The 19,184-nt window shown below is 44.3% G+C and overlaps 1 protein-coding gene across 1 annotated transcript in view; it reads left to right on the top strand.

Annotated features, from left to right (window-relative positions):
- Nucleotides 1–19,184, top strand: part of TENM1 (teneurin transmembrane protein 1) — a 556,826-nt gene that overhangs the window by 493,116 nt on the left and 44,526 nt on the right. The window contains exon 24 of the mRNA XM_032592148.1: nucleotides 17,953–18,319. Within this exon, the coding sequence (XP_032448039.1) occupies nucleotides 17,953–18,319 (367 nt within the window). The remainder of the gene's footprint in view (nucleotides 1–17,952; nucleotides 18,320–19,184) is intronic.

Genomic DNA, 19,184 nt, shown 5'->3' with positions numbered 1-19,184 from the left:
TGCCTGGACAACATCAATTGTACAGCAGTCTACCTACTCAGCAGTTGGTTGCTGCAGCAGTCCCAACGTAAGCGTCCTAAATCAGCGATGTTCTGCTCTATTCATCTGAGCCACATGCACTCAGTCAATCCCCATCAGTCACAGCCAGTCCCTCCCGCTGATCTGAAACCTCATCCTATAAATGCAGAAATGAGAGTGGGGGCAGGTGCTAGTCTCTACCAGGCAAAGAGCGAGCTCAGTCTACATCAGCCATGGCACTGCTAATGTAGCCATCTTCTCAAAGACCTCAATCTATCAGGAACATTAAATGTGAAAGTGTTTAAAATAGAAAGCGATGGCTACTAAAAATGAGCAAGCTTCCTGCCAGATGCGTTTATAAGCTTGGAATATTTTCTTTTCTTCAGGATTACTGGGACATATTTTACTAAAGTTCCCTGGCCAATGACCTAATCACCTATTTCCCTTTGACCAATGTAGCAAGTCAAGTAAAAAGAACGTAAGAGAATCCTGACTGTGAGTCCAGATTCTGCCATTTATTAGCAGTGTGACCTCCGTCGACTGAAGGTCTCTGGGTCTGAGCTTCCTCACCACTAGAAAGTGGGATAAAAACACATATTGCCTCCTGAGGCTGTTGTGATAGCTAAACAAGAAAACAAATACGAAAGAACTTTGGTTTTCGAAAGACACTCGCAACTGTACATTTAGTGTTGATCAGAACGGAGGAGAGAGGTCCTATGGCATTACATGTAACCTTGGCTTTTATGTGTTCATCTGCCACACCAGTTAGGTGGGTGGCATATGGAAAGACGGTGGCATAAATGTCGATATAAGTAGCAATCAAATTATGCTGTCACAAGAGCATAAGATGGCAGTTAATGTTGTTCAGACTCTGATTTGATAGCAGCACCAAGAATCATTTATAAAAGTTTTCTTTAAGAGTCCCTAGTGACTGTCCACATTACTCACCTGTGAACGAGTGATCCGTTAGCGTTTATGCCTGAAATTACATAATAATGCTAAATAAACACTACTTTTTGTTGCCATTTCTATATTCTAGAAAAAGAACATCTATTTTTGAATCATTTATTCTGTCCTCCTCTGAAATATGGCAGTGTAGAAAAAAATAAATCATTTTTGTCTACTTGTTGACCCAAAAGAGATTTCTCTATAATTTCAGATTCAGCACGACACTTGGAAAACAAACACTAGAATTTTAGAGCTGGTTAATTATTCCTCCTTATGAAGGCTAATTCAATAAATGACCCAATTGTTGATTAAGCGTCCTCGCTTTTTTTTAATGTGAAAGCACTTGGAAAAGTATGAGCCACTTTACAAATATAAGGGATGATGTAAGATGTTAATTGGCATCTTCAGGAACTATTTTCTGTCAATTCATCATGCGCTTGCTAAAACGGGAGGACACAAGAACAAAATAAGTCCACAAGGTGGTTATTCTGATTTTGTATTATCTGTGGTTGTCAGTCTCTAATTTAAATGCATTCCTGGATAATGTTATTTGCTGCTCATTCAGTACAAACCTACTCTCCTTGCTCAGTCAAGTGCAGGAGAACACTTTCTGGAATTGAAAAGGAGAGCCAGACTTTCCTCTAATCCTTTAACAGAGAGTGCAAGAGACAAAATCAGGCCTCTAGGGTAGACTCTCCTTCATCGTGAAACCAATAGAAAAAGTCAGTAAAGCATGGTGGTTGGGATCAGAGACTACCTAGGTTTGAATCCCAGATCCACTACTTGCTAGCTGTGTGCCCCTGGGGAAAATTCTTTATCTGTAAATGAGGATGATGATGTCATGTTCCGCTATGGGGAAGTTGTGAGGATTAAGTAAGATAATAGGTATAAATCACTTAGCAAAGTGCCTGGCTCATAAGTGCTCAATAAGCAAGTAGTAGTAGCAGTGGTATTTGACCTTCCATCCACAGAACAGAAAATCGAACCGATCATTTACAAAACCAAGATAAAAAGGACCAAGAAGAAGTTTGGGACTGCTATAGAAATTGTGTGATCTTCCCTTCTGTCCTTGGTATATGGGTATACCTTTTGCAAAAGAGGCATGCATATGCCCGTAGATGAGTTTGATGGGCTACAACCAATCACGTGCTCCAGAGACTGGTCTCAGCCTGCTGTAACCTTCACAGAGGGTTTCATCTGCCTAATGCTGATGTGAAGCTCTGTCTGGATCACTTACAGGATGTTCACTATAGTCAGTTGAATGGTGCTCCAAATCCTTCATTCTCTTTCTACTCTCAAGAAGTGTCATACTGACTGTGGAGCTAAGGCTGGAATGTCGTGTGAGTTCCATACATGTATGAGTTTGATATGTGTAGATTTTAGGTCATCTTCCATGACTTTGAGATCAAAAGGTAAAAGAACAGCTCATTCTGTGGGTAGCCTGCAGCCATCCTAGGTAGGTCAATTTCACGAAAATAAATAAATAAATACGGGAGTAGATAAGTAAGAAGACAGTTTATCTAGGTCAATGTGGAGAATATGACTCTCCCAAGACAAAACAAAAGGCTCCCAGCTAAGTGGGAAATCAAAAAGAAAGAAGTTATGAGGCTGACATATTCATAAGAAGAAAGCAGTATCCTAGGATTTTTGAAGCAAGTTTAATGTATGAGTGGCTTTGTGTATCCAGTGACCCTTCTGTTTTATTAAGATATTCAGGTGCCAAGCATGTCGATCAGTTTTCAAAAATTCGAGTATGTAATAGCCCAAGTTTAACAGAATAATACACTGGGAAAAGCATTGCAATGAGATGATCCACAGAGTTCCTTTAAATATCATTTCCCTTCTCCAAATTCATTTAAACTCTTTTTTTAACTGCATTTTTCAGGCCTGCACCTCTAAGGAAAAATCACAATCAGGGAATAACCTATTATCAGAGATATTTGCATTGCTCCCTCCAAAGTGACAGCTCGGGTTGTTTATATAAGAAGTAGAGAACAGCAGGCCAACATCTTCAACTCCAGCACATCCAAATTCTGCTGAAATGTGTGCACACAAGCAAATGGCCAGAGTTGTCAGGGGCCTTAAAATAAAAGTCAAGTACCGTGCTCAATGCTATATCGAAAACATAATTTATCACATAAATAAAACTCCCTCAGCAGTGTCCTCTTTCCACACAAAGGACAATGGCACGTTAGCTCTTATTAAAACTATTAAGCACCAGAGGAAAAGCATCTTCAAAGTTCAGGGAGAGTCACAAGATGCAAAGCTTGCAAACTACTTCTGAACCACTCAGTCTTCCACACATTTTGCTCGGCAGGCGCCATGACCTGAAATAAACCTGAAACTCTCTCAGATATGGAAAAATATCTGGTTGGTAAATTCAGTGGTTAACAGTTAGGGCTTATGTGGCCAACATCCTAGGCTAAGTCTTCATGTGAGCCAGTTGGCCTAACTATATTTCAGACCATACCTTTAAACAGAGCCCCGGTCTCCGTTAACTACAAGAAGGGAAAGTATATGAATCAGTGCCAACCCATCTTTACTAAATGGAAACACAATTCAGAGACAGTTCTTCTGGCTGTCAGCAGGAGTGTCCTCTTTCCATGCAGAAGTTAGTATATTTGGAAAAGTGAACACGGGGATATATAAAACATTTACCAAGAGGCCACATCTGTTGAGACGTGTTTATCTTGAGATACATGAAAAGAGGAGATGTTTGGTCCACCTCAGAATACACTTCCAACTCCAAATCAAGGAGAAGAGGGTTCTGCAGGAGCAATCCCAGTGTTTCACAAGGAGACCAGCAAGAAGGAATAGAAAGGATATTTAGTAGTAAATGTATTTTTACTTATACGTAAATATTAATATTTATAAGTAAATTCCGAGCACATAGGAAATGTTGTCATGGCCGACCTTCGAAACCATTTAGTACAGCACTCTGTTTCCAAAAGAGGCATGTGGGAAGGTGGCACGATCCGTCATGAAATCTTCCTCAAAAATCACAAGAGTGAAAGGTTTCTAGAGTATAAGGACATCAATATGGCAGTTCCAGAGAGTCAGAGAAGCTCTGGTTAAAGCCAATCACAACCAACTCCCTAGTGGCCAAGCACGGTGGATTTATCTCATACTTGTATTTTCTGGACATGGCAGCTTCACAGACCAGTAGATATGGCAGAGGATGCTAGTGACTAATGACTTCTCTGGTTCTTTGCCGGTTCTTGTTCACCCTTACTAGTTTCCTGTTAACCACTGGCTTACAATGGGTACTGTTCTTCCTCGGTCCTTGTAAGTGGCTTCATGCTGTGAATATCAGTCAAAATCCAGTCAGAAAAACAGAAGTCAGGGACGCCTGGGTGACTCGGTCAGTTGAGCATCCGACTCTTAATTTCAACTCAGGTCATGATCCCAGGGTACGGGATCGATCCCTGCATTGGGCTCCACACTGATGCGTGGAGTCTGCTGGGGATTCTCACTCTCTCTCTCCCTCTGCCCATCTCCCTTGTGCTCTCTCTCTCTCTCACTCTCTCTCAAAGAAAAAAAAGAAACCCGGAAATCACATTAGTTATTTGAACAGAGAGAATTTAATACAGGGAATGGGCTGCATGGGTTTTAAAGAGTTGAAAAAAAAGGTGGAAATAATATCTGCAGGTATCAGCCACCACCTCTAGGGCTGGGGAAACAAAGGAAAGCGGTTGGAGCTGTCAACCTAGAAGGATTTGCTCCTTCCAAGTGGGACCTTCTCCTCTGAGAAGAGGAGGCCAGCCAGCTGCTTTTGGTGCCTCTGAGGTGGCATGACGAGACTGATTCTCAGGGTATAGATAGGAGCTGGAACGTGCAGGCAGCTCCTGCCGCCAAGATGAAGAGCTACTGTTGCAGCCGTGCTGACTGAAACAGAAAGCAAGCAGGAAGGAGCAAGTCCCTTCTCCCTCCTCTAGCTTTCCAGAATCGCTTTATTTCCCATATTGTCAGGCTCTATCAGAAATCGAGCTGGCCAAAAAGAAATGGAGTTAGCAGAGTCCCAACCCCAGCATCACAAAGCAACTTCCAAAGGGGTGAGTTTGGGGCTGTGAGACAATAGCTTAATAACTAACACACGGTGCAATGAGGTGTTAGACTTCCATGTCATTGTTGCTGGCGGAGTCACTCAGATGTGCTTACGGTTTGGATGAAACATTCATTGGAGTGGACCGGGTGCCACAGAGGATTTCATCATTCTTGAATCCATAAGGAGGTGTTATTGGAAAACCTCAACCAGAGCTCTTCGACGCGTGTGCGAGAGTGATTCTGACTCCCTTCTTGTTGAAGCTTGGGTACTCAATATTCATCACCATTTTTTGCTTTTGTTCCGGCTCAAGTCGGTAGCCTGCCTGCTTCCTTAAATGATTCTGTACACATGGTAAGTGGTCAGGTGGCCAGTCTCCAGAGCTCTGGAAGCATGAAGCCTGAGCTGGGCCATCTGTTGAGTGCGTGCTGTTTTGTATCACACACAGGGAAGTGGTGGGCAAAACCCAGAAGCACACTGGAGGCCTAATGAAAATAGGACCAGTTAAATCTTTCCTCTAAATGTTCATTAGGCCATCTGCTCTTATTAGTATCCTTATCATTTGGAAACATTACAGAGTTAAGATAAGAGAGACAATCTGTGGAATTCTGGTCTAACTTGAAATGAACTTTTGAGTAGAGCCATCGTGAGTTGTGATATTTCTCTTCCCCTTCAGAACCCAGCCCACTTATATCTTAACATCTCCATGGTGAAATTTTTTAATAGTTCTTTCCTGAATATTATACTAGAAAGAAGGGTTAGCCAGAGCTACGAAAATGAAAACATAATCTTGGAGTGGCTGATCAATGAAATCAGACCATTTCATAAAAGCTGTGCAGTCATACTTCTGGCCTGTAAATTGCTTTAGATGCCAAAGGGAATTGGAAGCTCAGTCTATTCTGTCGAGCCAATACTATGATATTAACAACCTGCAAAAGACAAGTTTCTGCAACTTCTCAGCAGGAAGAAACCGCAGAATGATTCCAGGAGCTTCTTCTAAGTCCTTGGCTCCTTTTCAGGCAAAGCCTTGGCTCTCAGGAAAACAAGATCCCCACTTCCCGCTGCATGAAGACCCACGGTGGCCCTCTCCTGACTGAATTCACTCAGAATTTAGGGTCTCATCACCTGCCCCCACATTTTATCTCGCGATACCATGGACCGTTCTCTGGTTGTCTTGCCTTCTGTGTGCATGTCTCCCACAGTGCTGAGTATACAGTGGGTATTTCATAAATACATGTGAAATTAAAACAAGAGAGACCCTCAAAAGGAAAAGACAGTAAAGCTTTCATGTTCCTCCCCCGCCCACAGAAGTGCTAAAAGGGTTAAGTTCTTTGACTCTAATGATAAAACCCAAGATACAGAGAGACACAAACAGTAAATCGGCAAGTAGCATCATGTACAATATGTTCTTCTTACAATAACAATCAAATTTACAAACAAATTAGCTGTGGAGTCTGAAGGACATTCTGTAGTTTTCACACTGGGCCTTCATCTCCTGCTGATAGATGACTTTGACTGTAAATTGAAAACTGGAAGTGGTTAAACATTCTGTGTATTCACAAATGCCATTTCCAAAATTGAGGCTTCAGAGAGGAGATGCAAGAAAGGGTCGACGGAAACTCAGAGCAATTATGCCTGTTATTAAGATGAGGTAGTGGCAATTACACAGCAGACTCAGAGAGAGTGTGTACGTGCTGATTGCTCTGAGGGAGCCTGTGAGAACAAACTTTTATAGCACCCATCAGGCCTTGGGTCTCTAGAGGAAGTACAGATTTTCAGCCACTCTGTCAGTGTGCTTTTGGACAGAGTTTATGGCCCCAGGAACCATCTTGGAAGGGATGCATGCTTGTTTCCTTAATGAGCTTGAATGAAACTCTTATATAACAGAATGGCTTCGTTCGCTGTTTCTTTTCCGGTAGGATAACCACTCTCAAGATTGTTGGCATCAGGACCCCTTTGCACTCCTAAAACTTGGTGGGGACCTCAAAGAACTTTTCTGTATGTGGGTTTTATCTATTCGTATTTTCCTTATTAGAGATTAAAACTGTGGTGGCACCTGGCTGGCTCAGTCTGTGGACCGCGTGACTCTTGATCTCTGGGTTCTGAGTTCAAGCCGCATCCTGGATGTAGAAATTACTTAAATCTTTTTTTTTCAACGTTTATTTATTTTTTTTGGGACAGAGAGAGACAGAGCATGAACGGGGGAGGGGCAGAGAGAGAGGGAGACACAGAATCGGAAACAGGCTCCAGGCTCTGAGCCATCAGCCCAGAGCCTGACGCGGGGCTCGAACTCCCGGACCGTGAGATCGTGACCTGGCTGAAGTCGGACGCTCAACCGACTGCGCCACCCAGGCGCCCCAGAAATTACTTAAATCTTAAAAAAAAATTGAAATCATGAATGTTTTGATAGGCTAGCCACAGGTACCCTCTGCAAAACTCCACTGTACACTCATGAGAAAGTATAAAAAGCAAATAGTATTATTAAAAAAAAATAGTTTGACCTCACAGACCTCCTTGAAAGAGTCCCAAAGATCCCCAAAGTGCACAGACCAAAGCGGGAATACCTTATGTCCTCAATTCTAAGACACCATGGATCGTAAGAGATAGCATCAATTTGACAACTTTGGGTGGTAGGGAAGAAATGTTCCATTAAATGTATGCATTAATTAATAAGACACATTCTCACTTCAGAAAAGTTAAAACATGGAGGAAGTAGGAAATGCACTTCTTAAGGTTGAGGAAATTTGCCAATTCCCACTAACTTCAGTGGGTCTCTTGAAACCCAGAGTTACTGACTCAAACGTGTTGATGAAAAATAGTTTTTCTTACAACCGATTTGCATTTTATAATTTTTTATTTATTTTTAATTTTTTTAATTTTTTTTAATGTTTATCTTTAAGAGCGAGAGAAAGATAGAGACAGGGCGCAAGCGGGGTAGGGGCTGAGAGAGAGGGAGACACAGAATCCAAAGCAGGCTCCAGGCTCTGAGCTGTCAGCACAGAGCCCGATGCGGGGCTTGAACTCACAAACGGTGAGGTCATGACCCGAGCCGAAGTCAGACACTTAACCGACTGAGCCACCCAGGCACCCTTGAATTTTGTAATTTTTTAAATGCTTTCGTGAACTTCAAATGGTCCAGTCGATGAGGCAGTAATGTTTTCATTCAACAAACATTTGCCAGCTGTAATACCAGATCCTGGGAATACAAAAATGAATGAGACCTCATCCTTGCCCTTGAGGACTCACAGACCTAGTGCAGGATATAGGAAGGCAAACGTGTATTTATGGTATACTAAAGAAGCATTGGGTCTGAATGAGTCACGAAGCTGGAAGAAGCTTGTAGTACCCAGAGATGGAGCACTGGGTATTCAAGAATGCCTCAGGTTAATCACTAAGTTTAAGCAATTACTCGTCTTAACAAAGGGCTGCCCTAGTGGACTTCGCCATATGTGTCAGTCATTTTCAGACATTAATTTCTTTCAATTTAATTTAATTTTGCAAACACCGGTGATCTATCCAGAGACATAGAACTCGAAATCTGTCAGAACAGTTTGACCATAGTGGTATAGTCAGTAACACCAGTTGAGAACAAAACCTAGCAGAACATTTTCTTCATTGTGATCAGATTAGGCTGAGAGTAACAGAAACCCCCTGCAACATAACACTGACCTAAGCAACACAAGCAGCCAGACTAGATGTCTGGTGCGAGACTAGGATGGCAGCTCCCTGAGCCATTTGGGATTCAGGCTCCTCTATTTCCGCCCTGCCACCCTAGCACATAGCTTCCGTTTTCGTGGCCACCCCGTGGTTTAAGACATCTGCTAAAATTCCCAACCCGTATATTCATATTGCAGAATGGAAAGAAGGGCAAAAAAGAGCCTCCTTCCAACCAGGTCAGCTCCCCTTAAGTAGCCTTCGAAAGCGTCACCTTAAAGATGTGGATACTTCCACACTTCCTCTTACATCTTGTTGCCTTGAACTCTATCACACGGCTACACAGAACTGCAAGTGAGCCGGAATCCCTTCTGTTGTAGACAGCAGTGTGCCCAGATGTTTAAAGAATGGGGACCCACTACTAAGGAGGAAAGAGTGGGCGATAGGGTAGGCCTAGAACCAGTAGCGTCTGCCACAGGCATCTTAGCAACCATAAATTTAACATTTTGTTTTGACCCTGATACTGCCCGAACTTCTTCAGATTTGTTAAAGCCGTCTAGAGAAAGTTTGGTTTTCTGGAGTTGGGAAGCAAGATGACATCTTTCAGAATGATGGCTCGTATTGATCTTGTTTTTAAAAGTAGAAATTATTAGCAGATGAAATACACCAGGGCTACTTTGAAGCTCTTTGTTGTTTGTTTTTCTTTGCTTTGTTCCTCCACTACCAAAATGTTTTCAGAACGTTGGAGTAGATGTAATTTAATCTGTAGGCTCTGTGACAGAATGATTCTCAAGTTCAGTCCAATCATAACTCTTGATTAGACGGATCCCGACTATTCATCGGCAATGAATAATGTGACTTAAATGTCCGTTATTCAGATTGGGCAGCCATGAAGACAGACTATGCTAATGCATTTGACCGAAGGTTGAGAGGTTCCTCAAACTCCCCAGCTATTATTCAAAGAAACACAAGAGTGCGGATCTGAGAAAATGGGAAATCATTTGCCGGTTGACAAGTCCGTGTAATCCTGGTGTATTTCATCTTCTAATAATTTCCACTTTTTAAAAGCCAGATCAATAAGAGCCGTCACTCTTAAAGGTGTCATCATGCTCTCCAACTGCAGAAAACCAAACTTTGTCCAGACGGCTCTTTCACTCTTTTATAAATTTGAAGAAGCTCAGACAGTATCAGTGTCAAGAAACGAGAAGGCCATTTGAAAACTGACAAAAAGTGATGCTAACAATCTGGAGGTGTCAGTCCCGTCACCGTGTCTTCCCCAGGGCTGGTGTACTACAGAAGAGGTAATCATACATTGCCCGGAAATACCTCCTGAAGAGGCCTAAGAGATCAAAATCAGAGTCGTTTTTCAAATGAGCCATAAGGCTGAACATGCAAAGGACAGAGATTAGAGGTGTCGTGTGTGGGGTGGGGAGACAGGGCCTTTTGGAAAACAACTGGTTTCTGGAGCATGGGCAAACTTCGGAAAAAGAAGTTATTGGCATTCGTCGCCAATTGTAAAGTAGAGTAACAGTCGTGACATACGTTTTTGAGGCTCTTCCATGAGAGTTAATTTCTTGAAGTGGATGGAATGGAACAGAAATGGTCTTCTACTGTATGTCACTTGCAACCCCTTGCGGACACTAGAAAATAAAGGAAATGGAGCTAGCAGACTCCATGGGGGCAGGATCCAGTACGTCTTGGTTAGACTGGCTCCCTCGTGCCTAGCACAGTGCCTAAAATGGGATAAATAGATATTCATTGGCAGAAGAGAGGGAAGTAATTGAAGTAGCATGTTCCGCACTTGGAATTGTACCAGGAATCCTGTCACAAATAACAGTGGGGAATCCAACTAATAAGCTAAAATATTAGCTGTGAAATTGGCTGACAAATGTATGTGAAATAATATACCCCGATATAAGCCAAATTTCTTGGAGGACACGTAGCTTAGAAGGATTCTTGAGAAATGGAATAAATGAACAGGGGGGAGATGGCTGGTGACATAGAAGCAGGGGAACTTTGAAAGACCGTGACTACTATGTGATTGCACTCAACAGTTCATGAGATAACCAAGAGAACACTGCGACACTTAGGGACCAGAAGAAATACAGGCATGCTCCATAGAAGAATAAATAAATAGCTAGCCTTCACAGAGCTCTTTCTGTGTGCCATGCACTATGCTAAGTAAGTGCTCTATGGAGATTTTTTTCAATGCCTATAATAAATGTTTGAGAAAATATTATTACTCTACCCAATTTCTAGATGAGGAAACTGAGGCTCAAGCAAGTTAACTGAGTTTTTCCAGCATTACAGAGCTAGCAAATAACAGACAGGATTTTACCTCAGGAAGTCTGAACTCCAGAGCCTGAGCTCCTAAACACTTCCTTTCACTGCATCTGAACCTTTTCCTACAAAGAGAGTACATAGCTTTCATCAGATTCCCAAAGAGTTTTATAAGTTTAAAAAAAAAAAAAAAAGAATGAGAAGCAGTGTTCCAGACTCTAAGTACCACGAAGGCAGGGACTAGGCCTGTCTAGGTCAGCACTCAGATGTTTGTCAGGTGGTTGGATGGATGCTATATTAACACATGAATGTAATTCACTAGCTGGCCTCCAAATTGTCTCTCCTGCATTAGTCTGGTCTCCCTCCAGCCTGCCTTCCAAACTGCAGCCTAAGTGATCTCTCTAAAGGACTGACCTGACTGTATCAGCCCCCCAACTTTCAGGACCTTCAGAGACTCCTCAAACAGTGTAAGTCCTCAGTCCTCAGCGTATACAGCCCTCCATGGCTTAGTCCAGGGACTCCCAACAGTGGACAGTTTTGCCCTTCAGGGCACATTTGGCTATGTCTGGAGATATTTTTGATTGTCCCGGTTCTAGGGAAGGTGCTACTGACATCTAGTGAATAAAGGCCAGAGACCCACGATGCACAGGACAGCCTCCCCACATCCCCACCAAGAATGATCTGGCCTCAAATGACCATCGTGCCTCAGTGGAGAAACTTAAACCTAGTCCCTGGCAAACATTTAAACTTCATTACCACCAGTACTCTTACCTTATGTTCTAGCAGCCCAGACCCGTGTTATTTTTCCCACTCCCGTATGGTTTCTTGCTCCTGTTTTTGTTCACTCTTTTCCCTCTGCTGAAGTCACTCCTCCCACGTCACTTCACCTCCGTACCTTAGATGACGTTGGATTTTCTCTTCTAGGAGTTAATGCCCCAGTCTCCCTCCTCAGTGTTCCCGTGTCACTCTGGGCATATGTGTATCACGGCACTTCACCACATTTACTGAGATGAGCTGTTTCTGGATCTGCCTTCCCTCACTTGACTGTGAGCTAATGAGGAGCAGGGACCTATTTTCTTTCCCTCTATGATAGCACCTGGCACCGAGTAGGCACCCACAAAGCATTGAACCGAAAGATGACAAATGACAGAAACAAAGACCAATCACTCAACCTCTAATAAGCTTTGACCTTCTCAGCCAAAGAGAACAGCTCTTAGATTGATTCAAATGAGGTAAAGGGGAAACCAGAATTGGCGAGGAGAACGTGAAGAAGTGCATCCACTCTTCTAGGTGAAGAATCAGATGACATAGGGGCTAAGAACACAGATCTAAAAATGGGGATGTCAAGAGTTTCTTTCTCAAGTGATTGCTCTAAGCACATAAAGTAATTATCTGGACAAAGAGCCTGACACATAGGAAGCACTCGATAAACAGTAGTTACTTTTATTAAAGGCTCAGATGAGTGGGCCTGTAATTTTGTAGATGCTATCGACTAGGATCAGTTCAAAGGAAGGGGCAGCACCTATTTATACTTAAAAAATAAGTCAATTTAAAGAAAAATATTAAGTCGGGGCAGTTGGGTGGCTCATCAGTTAAGCGTCTGACTCTTGGTTTCGGCTCAGGTCACGATCTCGCTGTTTCATGGGTTAGAGCCCTGCACCATCGGCGCGAAAGCCACTTGGGATTTTCTGTCTCCCTCTCTCTCTGCCCCTCTCCCACTCATGCTGTCTCTGTCTCTCTCAAAATAAAGAAATTTGGGGGGGCGCCTGGGTGGCTCAGTTGGTTAAGCGTCCGACTTCGGCTCAGGTCATGATCTCGCGGTCCGTGGGTTCGAGCCCCACGTCGGGCTCTGTGCTGACAGCTCAGAGCCTGGAGCCTGCTTCAGATTCTGTGTCTCGCTCTTTCTCTGACCCTCCCCTGTTCATGCTCTCTCTCTGTCTCAAAAATAAATAAACGTTAAAAAAAATAAAAAAAGAAATTTGGGGGAGAAAAAGAAAGGTATTAAGTCAATAATAGTGCAAGTGGTGGATGGGTGAGGCAAAATTCATAAAGACGTTATATGGGCAGCTGAAGTCTGGTAAACAGAACTGAAAGGGAACTGCATTGAATGCTGCGTGGACCAGGTTCCTTCTAGCTCTAAAGATCTATGACTTTGAAACCAGTATTAATATTAATCCCAATTACCATCCCTTACTTTGTCCAGGCACTGCACTGAGCACCTAGTATCACTATCTCATTTAATCCATGCAGTAACTCTCACAGAGACACCGTCGTTAGCTTCTTTTCCTTGTTGCAGATAACAAAACCAGAGGCCCCTAGAGGGAACCTCATTTGCCTAGGGTTACACAGAGTACAGGAAGGAGCTGGCCTTCAGTCTTCAATACAGAGAGCCCAAGTAGACAATGCTGTGTCTAACAGTGTTGGATTAAGCTTATAATTGAGGAATTTCCTACTTTAGTCTCACTGAGGGCTCATATTTAATACTGCTGTTACAGAGGCGCCTGGGTGGCTCAGTCAGGTAAGCGTCCATCTCTTGATTCCAGCTCGGGTCATGATCTCATGGTTCGTGGGATCAAGCCCCACATCGGGCTCTGTGCTGTCAGTGCAGAGCCTGCTTGGGATTCTCTGTCTCTCTCCCTCTCTCTCTCTGCCCCTCTCCCAGTTGCGCACACTCACACACACACACACACACACACACACAGTCTCTCTCTCTCTGTCTCTCTCTCTCAAAATAAATAAATAAATATTGTTTTTACATATGGATTTTTCCCCTCTAGGACTCTGCTGCTTTATATACTGTTAACTGGGCTCACAATTAGCTGGATCTTTAAACCAACCACGGGACTGGTTGACCTGAGAGTCAAGTCCCTTCAAGGCAAAGTTTCAATTAGCAGAGGAAGCCACAGGGCTGTCAAGGCTTGACATCCAGACCAAGAGCTCCTTTCTGCTCAGGGATACCTCTCAGGGAATGTGGTCAGGAGATGGGCACATTCCACCAGCTGGTGGCTACACCAATGACCTTTAATGCTAGTTTAGCATAAATATATTGTGACATTTCAGACAAATTAATGTATTTTTACAAGGTGGGGCAACCACCACAAATTAGGCCAAATGGTTTGCCTGTAGGCCGGGTCACTAGGTAGAGATTCCAGAGCTTCTCTGCTGCTCGTACATCCCTTTCTGCTCCCCCCCCCCCCAGAAGAAATGTTTATTTCTCCCCAGAAACCAGTTGGACAAATGTCAGCAACCCTCAGGGATTAACCTTAGCCCTACCTTGGCGACACAGAATTCCAGGGTCTCTCTGCAACTGATAGATGCTGACTCTGACTGCTAGAACCTGCTCAAGGACTCCGTTCCATATGTTGTGTGGTATGGAAAGGCCTCGGTAGTTAACATAGTGCTTCTGTTGTGTGGGTATAAAGCACCAGCTCCTTGAAAAATTACCGGGAAATGGGAGTATTGCACATGAGAAGGATATAAAAGGAACTGACAACCTAAGAGAGGGGAAAAGGTCCAGTTTGTGAACAGGCAGACCTTGGACTACTAAGTAGCCACGCATCTTTCATTTGAGCAGATTTCACAGACAAGCCGCGCAGCCAAATCAAATGGGAATTAAAGGGATTCTGTGTAGCTAGTACAGAAAGTGTTTCAGAACTGTTTCAGAAGCACAAAGGCCACTTTAGTCACAGGAAACTGCCAGAGGGTGACTTATTTGACAGAAAGGAAAACAAACAGACACAATGGCTGGTGTATTTTTGAGGCAATATTAAATCTAATAAACATGACACCGATTGTATTGACTCAGATCGGGTTGGGCAAGTTGGAGAATTTAACGGCTTATCTTCCAACTACCAGCCTTTATCTCAGAGGCAGCCTTGACAGCAGAGAACAGAGTCCAAAACATGTCCTTCTCTGACTCCTGCCAGGTGTGTGCCGTCCCCGGCCCCTGCCCTGGCCTCAGCTCTCAGAGCGGAGATAATTAGAACGTCATTTCTGCCAGCTTTGTTTTTTCTGGGTCACTGACTTCAGACTTGATCAAAATAGGAGTGCTATACTGAAATGAATTCATTTCCTCTTCCTCAGCCAGCCCCAGCTTATTTCCTGGGGGACCGTGCTCCGTAGGACCAGCTCACACAGACAGCTGCTGTACAAGAGCGATAGTGTTTATGGAGATCCAAAGAGGGGGCGCACGGCAGAGGAGTGGGCACCCTCCACAGCAGCAGGCTCTCACTCTCCCTCTCAGTGGCAGGGCGCTGACAGGCACGGGCCTCAGACAGACGTGCTGAGGAACACATCACAGCAAACTGCTCCGGGAGCTGCTAAAGCCGGTGTTTAATGTTTATCCAATGGCCTCAGTCTGAAAGGCTCTGTAGAACATGCATAACACAACTCAGCTTTCTACTCCATTAGCATTCAAATTCCTAGCTGCCCAGAGGCACATGGTACTGACCAGGGAAGGCCAGTCTATGTGGAGGTTGAGGGCACGCAGAGACATGCGGCAGAATGAGGTTGCTGGGTGTCTGGGAGAGACACTCCGAAACGGGGACAGAGAGCCCCAAGTGGTACGAGAGGGAAGGCCAAAGACAACCTTTGTCTTTACAACATCACCAGTTGCCCTCCATTAAGAGACAAGATTAGAGGTAGGGCCTTATCTCACACTGACCTTTGTTCACTTCATTACTGACTGAATGTCAGGCCTCCTCCAGCCCGGGAGAGAGGGGGCCTCCCAGTGCAGTGGCAGTCCATATCTTCTTTTCAGACCTTTGGATTCAATGAGAAAAACAAAAGCTTCCTTGGGCTTTCACTCAAGGTAAGAAGAGTAGCCACATTACTGTTACTGTTTTGGCCAGGAATGAGCCAGATTTGTCTGCCTTTGTCCAACCCAAGAGAAGAGCCATACAGTATAGAGTAAGTGGGTGGTGGGGCGGAGAGTGCTGTAACACAGTTCTCGGAGAAGTGCCCAGTGATGAAGAGCTATCGAGGAGATGTCAAGGCAAGTATTGGGCTGACTGCTGTATCCAGGAAGGAACTAGAGTGGAGCCATGTTTGGTTGGCCTGTGTGTCCCAAGAGCCTAGCACACAGCACGTGACACAAGACACACGACACGCACACACACGGACACACGCACACGCGTGTGCGCGCGCGCACACACACACACACACACACACACCAGTCCTTTTGCCCCTCATTGCCATTAACATGCCTTAAATCCATCGACCTCTGCCCATCCCCCACTGTTACCATTCTATTTCAGGTACTATCATCCCCCACCTAGACCACTGCAGGAGCCTCCTAATTATGGGCCTGCCTCTTCTCTCACCTCCTCTTCCAATATGATCTCAAAAGCAGCCAGTGTGATTCCTCTAGAACCCAGCTATGTCACACTCTTGTTTAAAGCCCTTTAGTGATGTCTCACAGCCATGAGAATAAAGCTGCACAGGCACATCCCTTCATTACCTGGTGTATTAGTCTGCTAGGGCTTCCATAACAAAATACCACACACTGGATGGCTTTAATAACAGAAATTTATTTTCTCACGGTTCTGGAGGCTACAAGTTCAAGATCGAGGTGTTGTTGACAGCTTTGGTTTCTCCCGAGGTCTCGTTCCTTGGCTTGCAGATGACCATCCTTCTACGTGTCCTCACATGGGCATTTTCTCTACGCTTACACACTCCTAGTGTCTCTTCCCCTTCTTATAGGGACGCCGGTCCTGCTATATTAAAGCCCCACCCTAATGATCTAATTTAACTGTAATAATGTCTTTAAAGGCCCTGTTGCCAAATACAGTCACATTAGGGGTTACATGAATTTAGGGAGACACAATTCAATCCATAATACCTAGCCACTGTCTACCTCCTGATTCTCATTGCTCACTACTCCCATATGTTCAGCATATATTAGACTTAGCAAATTATTTGTAGTCACCTGGATGGGCCACATGTCTGTAAATTCTGGACCTTTATCCATGCTGTTCCCTCTACCTGGATGGCTTTCAACACTTCCCCCTCCCCACCCCACGCCATTTTCATCCCATTTCTCTCCTACCGGTCATTTCGGGTAGTACTTTCTCTGGGAATTCCCCACCTCCTGATTCCTAATCTGAGTGAAGGGCTCTCATACCCTCTCTGCTGTTTCTTTCTCATAACGTGGAGAGTCAATACCTAATGACCCTTCCAAGGGCTTTGCTAGACCATGAGTCACTTGAGGGCAGAGGATGTGTCATAGTATTCTTCTGAATCCCCAAAGCCTACCACAAGACTTAGCCCAAAGAAGGTAGTACTCAATGAAAGAACAGATCAACCCGTTTGCAAGGGACAGATGGAGTGAACCAGGTCAAGCTAGATGGCAGTACATTTCAACTTAGGATCCCATATCACCAGCTGATAGATTGTGCCTGAGTGTTCCACAAGATGGATGCTATGTCTGTGCTAACGGAAGGTCCTGTCCCCAAAGGTTGCTGTTAGAGTAAAATCTAGTTTCTCCAGTACCATGTTTTCCAGAAGCCTCTATGACTTTGTTCTTCCATGTATCTACAGAATAGTAAGAGAGAACTGTATATCCTAGTGACCCAGAAGCCCTAGAACGTTGGTCCTCAAACTTGAGTGTGCAGCAGAATATGCTGGAAGGCTTACTAAAACACAGATGACTGGGCTCCCACCCCCAGAGTTTCTCATTCGATAGGTCTAGGTTGGGGCCTGAGAACTGACATTTCTAACAAGTTCCCGGGTGATGCCGTTGCTGCTGGTCCGGAAACCACATTCTGCAAAACGCTACTCTAGAGGATCCTTCTGGAATTATTGAAAATGAATTTACATTATGGTGAAAATAGTAAAAATGATAAATAGGTTTCCCCAGAAAAATGTGATCAACCATCCTCCCCCAGCTTTGCCAGACCAACGTTGCTGAAATTCACGAGATAGGGAAGCGATAAGCCAATTTTTCTTTTAAGGTAAAACTGCCCCTGGAAAGAAATTGTAACCTAACGGTGTGTGTTCTGCTCTTTTCGCAGGTGCGATTAGAGTGGCCAACAGACCTTGCGGTCAATCCCATGGACAATTCATTGTATGTCTTGGATAACAACATTGTGCTGCAAATCTCTGAGAACAGGCGCGTGCGGATCATCGCGGGGCGCCCCATTCACTGCCAGGTGCCAGGCATCGATCATTTCTTGGTCAGCAAGGTGGCAGTTCACTCCACTCTGGAGTCTGCTAGGGCCATCGGCGTGTCCCACAGCGGGCTGCTTTTCATCGCCGAGACGGACGAGAGGAGAGTGAACCGCATTCAGCAGGTCACCACCAATGGAGAGATCTCCATCATAGCCGGTGCTCCCACTGACTGTGACTGCAAAATTGACCCCAACTGTGACTGTTTCTCAGGTATGACCTTTTTAGCAATTCACCAGCTCCCTCTCTGTTTCCAAAAGAAAAACGCGCATCAGAAGAGTCAAAAGGAAACACAGAGTGTTGCCTGTGGACCCTGGGATAAGCGAGTGGAGAAAGCGATGGGTTGGGGTTATGAAGCCTAGTGTCTGGTCGTTGGTCTGCAACCAGCCGACCAAGTGACGCTGGACAAGCCCCAAAACCTCTTGGGGACTCGCTTACCTCATCTGTTAAAGAGGTCACTTGTCTCGGTTTTATCACCTTGCTGGCTTGAGGATAAACTAGTGTAACAAAATCTTGATACGGTTAAGTTAAGATCACTATATGAATGTAAGATCATAACACTGTTTGTACTTTGGAGAAAAGGAAAGTAGGTAAAACCTGCATTTACTGATTTACCCAAGGCGAAACTCACTTCCCCTAAGTGACTGGTTTCCAAATTAACCGTGTTTGCTATTTGAAACCCAAAGAGGCTAGAACAAGCTGTTTGGAGGACATAGGGGCAAAATAAACCCCCACAGTGGATGTTTCTCAGGACATCACTCTGCTACTTTGATCGCTTAAAACAAACAAACCAAAAAAGAAACCTTTCTCCCTAACCCGTAGTGCCCTTTACTTCCAACTGAAATATATTTAAAAAAGAGCCTTTTCCCCCAAACATGGAGCAGTTATTCCAGATAGCAAACAGTCCTCTAAATGTCAACCGATACATTTATTGCTGGGATGTGGCGATCCCTCCATGCTACCTGCAGTCCTGTTAAACTGCTCACCCAGGCCCGAATCATTCTCTTAACCTTTGCCTTTCCTTGGGCCAGAGGAATCAAGAGTGAGCAACTTGGTCAGTAACGACTTTGGATCAATA

Source organism: Lynx canadensis, chromosome X (genome assembly GCF_007474595.2).
Source record: "Lynx canadensis isolate LIC74 chromosome X, mLynCan4.pri.v2, whole genome shotgun sequence".
Classification (NCBI taxonomy): Eukaryota; Metazoa; Chordata; class Mammalia; order Carnivora; family Felidae; genus Lynx; species Lynx canadensis.
This window is presented reverse-complemented; position numbering and strand designations above follow the sequence as displayed.